Source organism: Ceratotherium simum, chromosome 10, assembly GCF_057802395.1.
Source record: "Ceratotherium simum simum isolate JZ-2026a chromosome 10, ASM5780239v1, whole genome shotgun sequence".
Classification (NCBI taxonomy): Eukaryota; Metazoa; Chordata; class Mammalia; order Perissodactyla; family Rhinocerotidae; genus Ceratotherium; species Ceratotherium simum.
The window spans coordinates 12,024,775-12,033,507 of record NC_141909.1 but is presented as its reverse complement, the minus strand read 5'-3'; the positions used below and the strand labels follow the sequence as shown (position 1 = coordinate 12,033,507).

At 43.4% G+C, this 8,733-nt stretch overlaps 1 protein-coding gene across 2 annotated transcripts in view; it reads left to right on the top strand.

Moving 5' to 3' along the window:
• The first annotated feature begins 246 nt into the window (after positions 1–246).
• The window catches only part of ITGBL1 (integrin subunit beta like 1), a 1,366,350-nt gene continuing 1,357,863 nt past the window's right edge, over positions 247–8,733 (top strand). For both annotated transcript variants that reach the window (XM_004423143.3, XM_087435885.1), the window contains exon 1: positions 247–387. In XM_004423143.3, coding sequence (XP_004423200.1) covers positions 283–387 — 105 coding nt within the window. In that variant the 5' untranslated portion in view covers positions 247–282. The remainder of the gene's footprint in view (positions 388–8,733) is intronic.

Here is an 8,733-nt window from a genome sequence, read left to right as displayed (position 1 = left end):
TCGCTCACTCCGCGGTCGGACTTTGCACGCAACGCCTCGCTGGCTCCAGACGGGCCGCGCCGTCTGCCCGCCTGCTTTACCTCCGGGTCCCAGCGCGCGCCTGCTCAGCCGGTGGGCTCGGGACTCCCATGTTTCGGCCAATCCCGCTCGCTCCCCTCCCGCGCGGTAGGGGGCGGGGCCGCGGATTCCTGGCTCGTGATTGGCCGAAGCGCTGGCGCGCCCCTTCTCCACCTCCTTCCACGGGGTCGAAGGTCAGTTGGGCATCGGTTTGCAGGGGCGACAATGGCGGGACTCTGGGTGGGGACAGCAGTGCTGGTCGCGGCCGGACGGCGTGGGCGTCGGTCGCCGCAGCCACTGATGCGGAGCGCTGCGCTGTGGACCCTGAAGGTGAGGAGGACGGGGCTCCGCTGCGGGCCTGGGCTTCAGGGAGCTCCCAGCTCTGCACCGCCTGGTGGTGGCCAGTGCCGTGGAGAGCGCCCTGGAGGTTCCCGGGCGACACCGCGACCCGGGTTCTGCGGCAATCCGCGCCGCTCACTCCCTCTCCCTCCGGGCTTCGCGCTGGAGCCGGGCAGCGCAGGCGTCCCGCGCTGCGGCTGGTGCTCCGAGGATCATGGTGGGGAGAAGGGCCCAGGAAGCCGGCGGGCCTGTGTGTCCTCTCTCGGGAGCGGCTGACAGCCACCTGGCAGTAATGTACCTGCATTTTCCATGCACCCGTTCTTGTGCCTTACGGTTTGGGTTTCGTCGTGAGCTTTCCAGGATGTATGTTTAAGGGTTCTTACAGTTTCCATTATCTCTTGCCTCTTTCCTGCTTTGAAGGGGCGCTGAATTGCTGCTGAAGTAGAGTTGTGAGTTTATCTCAACTTTTAAAGTATCATACGTTGTTGGGATTGCTACTACCTTTTACGTTTGAATTGAAAGCTTATTTTAATTGTATTACATGACAGAATTCTGTATATGCATCCTGTGAATTTATTTTTCTTTTCTGTGCAGTGGTTAGCCTGATTTTTGTACTGTTCTAAACACATTTTGCCACTGTTTTGTATGTCCTAGAGTTTCATGGTGGCAGCCTTGATTCATATGTTGGAGTGTTTGTGTGTGGCTGTTAACACTTTTTCTCTTCAACATAGAGTCTTATAATTTCTCAGCGAAGACTAACTTACTTTATTAATAGGGTTTATTAAGTTACTTGGACAAATTCTTTAAAATGGAGGTCTCCCTGAAAACCACCTGTCATCTGGTTCAGTCTGCTTGTTAAACTTCCTTTTTTTTTTTTTTTAAAAAAAAGTCTTTTAAAAATTGGCATACAGCTTGATTTATTGTTGTTGAACTTTAGAATTGGAAGAATACTTTAGAGATGATCTGGCCCATCCTACTTTTTTAAAGAGGAGGGAACTGAGGCCAGGTGAGCCATGTGAGAGCTGGAGCTGATGGTGGAAATGGAAGTGAGCCTGCACCTGTGTTAGCTTAGTGTCAACTTCAGAATGCCCACTCTCAAACAACACAGTGTTTTTTTGTGTTACCACACAATTTATTGTTTTGTAGTCTTTACTGTTCTTTAATCCTTTGGTCCTTGTTGGCCACATCAATTGCATTGCAAGACTCTTAGGCATTTACATAGGAGGCAGCATGGTGCAGTGGGAAGGCACGGGCTTTGGAGTCACACAGGTGAAGTTTTGTATGATGTTAGACAAGTCACTTCATTGGGACTCAGCTTCTTCCTTTCAGCTATTTTTTTTCGCAACAAATGTTTATTGAATACTTCCTCTAGGGAACGAATATAGTTTCTGCTTTCTTAGAAATTTTAGTCTATTAGGGAGAGACAAATAAGTGTAAAATGCTATTAGGGGAGAGGTCCTGGTGCTATAAGAAAATAAAATAGATCTGATGAAGTCAAAATTTTGAGCTTTCTGTCCTAGATACTGTTATGGTGCCTTACTTGAATTAATTTATTCAGTCTTCACAGCAGCCATATAATCCCCATATAAAGATGAAGAAATTGAGGCACAAAGTGTTATGTGACTTGCTTAAAACTACAGAACTAGTAAGTGGCAGAGCTAGGATTTAGAACTCCAGAACCTGTGCTCTTAATCATACTATACTGCCTAAAGTAAGGAAGTATTTTCCTTTGGAAGTGAAAATTGAAATAAATTTTGAAGGACAAAGTGCCTTTTCTAGGCAAAGAGAGAGGAGATGAGTATTATGTGTGAGAGAAAGCACATGCAAAAGTCCTGTGGCCAGAAGGAATGACAAGATAGAAGAACTGAGAAAAGCCTTCTGAGGCTCTGGTACAGAGACTAGATGGTGCTGGGGAGGTAGGTAAGAGTCAGACCATGTTGGGCCTTGTAGACCATGCTATTAGGTTTGTTCTTTATCGTGTAGCAATGGGAAGCAATTCATGTAGGAAGTGGGAGGGATTATACTGACATATTTTAGATTGGTGGGGCTAAAAGGGAAGTTACTGTACTTACTGCTGTACACTTGTTATACACTTACTATACAATATATAAGCTTTGATTTTTCCCACCTGGTTTCTTTCTTTTAATGTATTGGCAGAGACTGCATCTTGTCTATTTCTGTGTTCTTAGCACATTGTTTGACACAATAGGTGCTCAATGTGTGACCACACTGACTGGAGTAGAGATGTTTGTGTCGGTAAAGAATTCCTCCTGGAGCTGGGAAGAGTCTCTGAAGTTCGCTATTGCTTTAGGGGAACTTGAGCTGCTGCATAGCTTCTCTTCCGTGAACTTGAAATGTGCTCCACTGAGCCTATGTTTGAAGCAGAACCTTTGGAAGATTTTATTCCTCCCAATTCTCTCTCCACCCCTGCAAACCATTTGTTTGGTGGAAAGCAGACTACTCACTCTCGACTCTAGTCTAGAGAATTCTAATCATTCTTTTAGCCAGTTAACAGAAGTTGTTTGCTTTTAGGATATATGTAGAGTTCACCTTTTAGTCTTTACTTATTTATTTTGTGTCAGCTTTTTCAACACATTCTGTTTAAATACCTAGTTTTTTTTCTTCTGTCTACATTTTTCAGTGGCTCCAGGATGTTGGGTTTAAGGTAATTGCTATAGTTTTTGAACTTTTATATGCTTTATATGGTTTTCATATATTATCTCTTATCCATGTAGCAACTAGGTAAACAATCCCAAGTTTGCAAAAGAGGAAACAAAGCTCATAGCAGTTAAGTAACTTGCTTAAGGACCCAATTGGCTGGGGTGGAATTTGCACCTTGATGGTATGATTCCAAAGGCTTGCTTTTTCAAGTATAAAGTGTCCATCATTTGAGTGATGGTCTCATTATATGAAGCATTCATGAAGCTTGACTGCTTCAGCTCTGTGTACCTTAAAATCCATAATTTTTGTTTCTAGCCATGGAAAATAATGTTTAAGCATATCTGAATGCTTTAGAATTGCCCAGAGGTAAATCTTGGCAACATGCTGATAGATTTCTGACAGTCATTTGGGAGAAAAATCTCCTAAGATTATTACAGAAACTAGTTTCTGCCATAATAAAATACTTATGGACATTCGTGTATTTATACATCTACTTTTTGGATTTTATTCTATTCTTAAGAGGTTCAGAGCAGAGGAGTGATTGGTGAAACTCTTTTCTAAATAAAGGGAAAAGACGATGGGCATTTTTGATCAAGAGAGTGAAGGAAAAGGAGTTGTGTAAACGATTCCAATTTTAAAAAATGTGAGTAAATGGGAGAACAGGGATGAAAAAGGAAATTTGGGAAGAGAAATTTTATTTTTTTGGGATAGAAACATAGTTTTTCATTTTAGGTATCTGGTGTTAGATGACTATAAGAGTCATATTGAATTTGTGGGAAGAAAGGGAAAATGGCTGGTTTTTGGGTCAGCGATCTGATGTAAAAGTTGTACTATGTGAACTCTGAAGGATATAGTGGGTAAGTGTTAATATTTAATTGAATAAATACTCAATCTTATTACCCTAAGTTAGGATTTAGAAGAAAGAAGAAGAGACAATAGGATTCAGAGGAATGGTTTGAGAGGAGCCAATATGTCATTCATTCATTCATTCATTCCTTTATCTAGAGAGTTATCTATCCATTCAAAAAGTGTTTGTGGGGCATCTACTAAGTGCCTGGCTCTGTGGTATGCACTGAGGAGACCAGAAGAAACGAAAACATGTTCCCTCACTGTGTCCGTGGTGTAGACAGGTGAAGGAATAAAAATAAAGATTGAAGGGAGAATTCACTAAGGTCTTTGGTCTTTAAAAAGAATAATTTCAGCAGTCTGGTAAAGTGTCATATGCAAAAACATTGTTTTGTTTTGAAGATTCTCTCCAATAGTTGAAGCAAATAGATATTTTTTTGAAAAATGAGGGTATTATATGATTAAAACGTTAGTTTATTTTAAATGCCTATTGACTTTTTCATTTAAAAAAGATCATAAACTGTGATGGGCTCAATATAATAAGATCAAAATAAAAGTGAATTTCAAAAATGTGGGAAGATATAGACATAATTTCAGTCAGGAAAACTAATACAGCATCCATAGGACACACCTGGTTGCTTAAAACAACACAAGTTTATTCTCTCACAGTTGTGGAGGCTAGAAGTCTGAAATCAAGATGTCAGCAAGGCCATGCTCCTTCTGAAAGCTCTAGTGAAGAATCCTTCCTTGTCTCTTTGGGCTTCCGGTGGCTCCAGGAATTCCTTGGCTTGTGGCTCTATCACTCCATTCTCTGCCTCTGACCTCACATGGCCTTCTCTTCCTTTTCCGTGTGTGTCATCTCCTTTTCTTTCTTTTATAAGGACACATGTCATTGGATTTAGGGCCGTGACAGGATCCAGTATGATCTTATCTCAAGACCCTTTTTAAAAAAGGTCACATTCACAAGTTCCAGGACATGCCACATCATTTTGGGGCCACCATTCAACCCACAACACCTACTATGTGCCAGATATTGTTTAGTGCTGGGGATATAATAGTGAATGCTTCTGCCCTCATGGTTTTATTTGAGTAGAGGAGACTGACAGTATTCACATAAATAGATAAGTTCAAAGAGTGGTAAGTGCTCTGAAAGAAAAAAAAAAGGGTAATGGGATAGAGTGGTGATGGTGTTGGGGTGAGGGGTTACCTAAGGGAAACAGGGGAGACATTTCTGAGCATATGGCGTTCAAACAGAAAACTGACCCAGCCCACCATGTGATGATCTGGGGGACTGGCATTCCAAGGGAAGGCCAAGGCAAAAGCTCTGAGGTGAGATTGTATTTGGTATAATCAAGGGATGGATGTGGCCAGTGTGGTTGGAGTGAAGTGAATGAGGGGGGAATGCTAGGTGATGAGATGGGCAGGACAGTCTTGTAGGGGCTTGTATTTGGAATTTATCCTATTAATGAGAGTCCATTGGAGGGTTTTAAGCAAATTGGATTTATGTTTTGGAAAGACCACTCTGATTGCTGTGTGGCGAATGTCCTAGTGGGGGCTTGGGTGGGAAGCAGGGAGACGAATCGGGAGGCTAGTTGAGAAGTTCGGGCTGGAGATAAGGGTGGTGGTAGCGCTGGAGTTGGTAAGAACTGGTGAGACTTAGGATATGTTTTGGAACTAGGACCAATGGTACTTGTTGTTGAGTTAGAAGGGAGATATAAGGAAAGAGAGGAATCAAGGACCTTTGAAAAGGTAGATAAAAAAGGCCACATATTGTATGATTCCATTTGTATGAAATGTCCGGCATAGGCAGATCCATAGAGACAGAAAGTAGATTAGCGGTTGCCAGGGGCTGGGGAGAAGGGGGAAATGGGAGAGACTGCTAACAACTAAGAGGTTTCTTTTTGGAGTGATGAAAAAATGTTCTGGAATCAGATAATGGTGATGGTTGCACAACCTTGTGAATATACTGAAAACCACTGAGTCGTATACTTTAAAAGAATGAGTTTTATGGTATGTGAATTATGCCTCAATTTAAAAAAAAGAATGACTCTTAATTGGTTGATCTAAGCCACTGAGTGTGGTAAGGTCTTTGTGATAGGGAAGGCTGAAGCTTGGGAGGGAAGATCAAGACAATTGTTACATTAAAATAATTTGATTGAGGGGCTGGCCCGGTGGCGCAAGCGGTTAAGTGCACACGCTCCACTGCCGCGGCCCCGGGATTCGTCGGTTTGGATCCCGGGCACGCACCAACGCACTGCTTGGCAAGCCATGCTGTGGTGGTGTCCCATACAAAGTGGAGGAAGATGGGCACGGATGTTAGCCCAGGGCCAGTCTTCCTCAGCAAAAAAGAGGAGAATTGGCAGATGTTAGCACAGGGCTGATCTTCCTCACACACACACAAAAAAATGTGATTGAATTTACAAAACACAGAGCAGTGGTTGATCTTATTTGTTGTTTGCACGGTCATGTAATGAATGTGGTAAAGGAAAAGTAGTCAGAAACCACATTCTCAGGTTGATAGATGATTCTGGGGTTACTGAAAATGGCAAAGGCAGAGGAAAGCTGTGTTTACATTTAATCGTCAAACCACCTTCACATGATTCTCATTTTTACAACTGTAACTTGCCCAAGGTCACACGACAATTAAGTGGTAGATTCAGGACTCAAACTCAGATCTGACGTCAACACCTTTGTTATACTGTATTAACGAACTTAGTAAAAAGGAGAAATGGCAAATTTATATGTCTTAGGCACAAAAACTAGTTTGAGCTTCCTAACAGTCATGGAAAAGAGGGAAGTGGTAGGCCATAGAGCTGTCCCTGTCTTATAGTAAGGAGCATTCGTTCATCAGGACAAACAAGCCTTGTCCTGGAATTGAATGCATAGAATACATTGTATAAGGGCAACTAGTAATCCAATAAATAACTTCTTTGTTACTGTTATGAGAGGTTCAGGGGTTCTATCGGAGATGTAAAAGAAACTTTCCACTCCAAACAAATGGACTGAAGGTATATTTTATTATATAGAGGATAGTAAAGGCGATAGTCCACAAACAGATCTGAATAGGTCAAATAATAAGAGGGAAAAACACCAGCTCAACTGGAGAGGGAAAACATCCACATCAGCTGAGATAGCAGCAGATTCGAATAGGTCACATAATGAGAGGGAAAAACATCAGATTGACTGGAAAGGGAAAACATCCACATCGACTGAAGGGAAATGACACAAATCAACCGGAAAGAGAAACATCAGGTTGACCGAAAAGAGAACACCTCAGATCGGTTACTCACAACATCCACGCCCCATTGCCGGGAGAGTCCCTTCAGTTGACACGGTTGGGTGGGAATCATACGTCCTGGGCAAGGCGTCCCTTCCACAGGTGGAACTCGCACCAGGCCTCGGTTTCCAGCAGTTTATATAAGCGGTTACAGAGTTTACAGAGCAAGCATTTAGTGTTCCCATGCACAAATGGCTATCAGTGGCATACGTGCACTGAGCCCCCTGGTCCGGCAGTTGTGTACGTGCGTTGTTTTTCCTGGTTATCGTCCCAGCCTGGCACAGATGGCCAGTCTGCCCCAGGCCGTAACGCCCAAGGACTTTGAAATTCTTACAGATTGCAACTATCTCCGTGGGAGAAAGGCCAGTTCCCGGGGGAAAAAGGCCAGTTCCCACCACACAGAAAGCAGCTTTATATTTCTTTGTGTGCTGGTGGCTGTAGGTTAATGGAATGGCCAAACATGGCTGCACTCATGTCAAGACAGTTACTCTTTTTACGTTGCAAAAAAATGCAGTATTTCCCATCTCATTGGTTGTTATTAATCTGGCACTTTTTGAAAGTTATAGTTGTGTAAAAACAGCTCTGTGGAGGTGGGATGGTTAGGTTTCCTAGAAGCAGAGCCTGAAAAGAGATTTTGTGCAGGCGGTGGTCAAGAGAAGAGTGAAGAAAGCAGGACAGAGCAGGGGAAAAAAGCTAAGCAAGGAAGGGGCCCCAGCTGGAGACTAGCTTCAGTCTCATCCCACAGGGGAGCTCTGGAGCAGTGGTTCTCATTGTGGGGACCGCAGCCAGCAGCAACAGCATTACTTGGGAACTTGTTAGAAATGCAAATTTTCCAGGCAACCCAGTTAGGAACAAGTTAGCAACAGAGGAGGTGGAGCCCATCAGTCTGTTTTAAGAAGCCCTCCAGGTGATGCTGATGCACAGTCGAGTTTGAGAAGCACTGCTGCAGATCAGCCGTGTCCAACACAGAAGTATAATGCGAGCTGCAAATGTAATTTAAAATTTACTAGCACATTAAAAAAGTGAAAAAAGGTGAAATTAATATTAATATATTTTAGTTAATCCAACATATTAAAAGTATTATTTTGACATGTAAATATAAAAAACTAATGAGATTTTTTTTTTTGTATTTAGTCTTCAAATCTGGTGTGTATTTTACCCTTGGAGCACATTGGAATTTGGACTGGCACATTTCAAGTGCTCAGTAGCCACATGTGGCTAGTGCTGCCATTTTGGACAGCCAGCTCTAAAGCTCAGATTGCACTACCAAAATGGTCCCACGTTGAGGTGAGGGGGCCCACCTTTTGAGCCACATGGGCTCCCACTTTGGGCTGGGAGGGGCTAGCTACCTGGCTTGATGGAGAGCTTCTGTGTGGTTGAGGCAGATGGGCCAGTCTAGGGAGCAGGTATGTGCCATGAGTAGTCAGTACACAAGCTGGGAACGCTGCGCTGCCTGGTGAAGAGGCTCTGAATGGGCACCAACAACATCTGCTACAGGTGGGATGGGAGGAATGGCCTGGTCGGGGAGCTGTGGTGGGATGATGAAGTTTTAG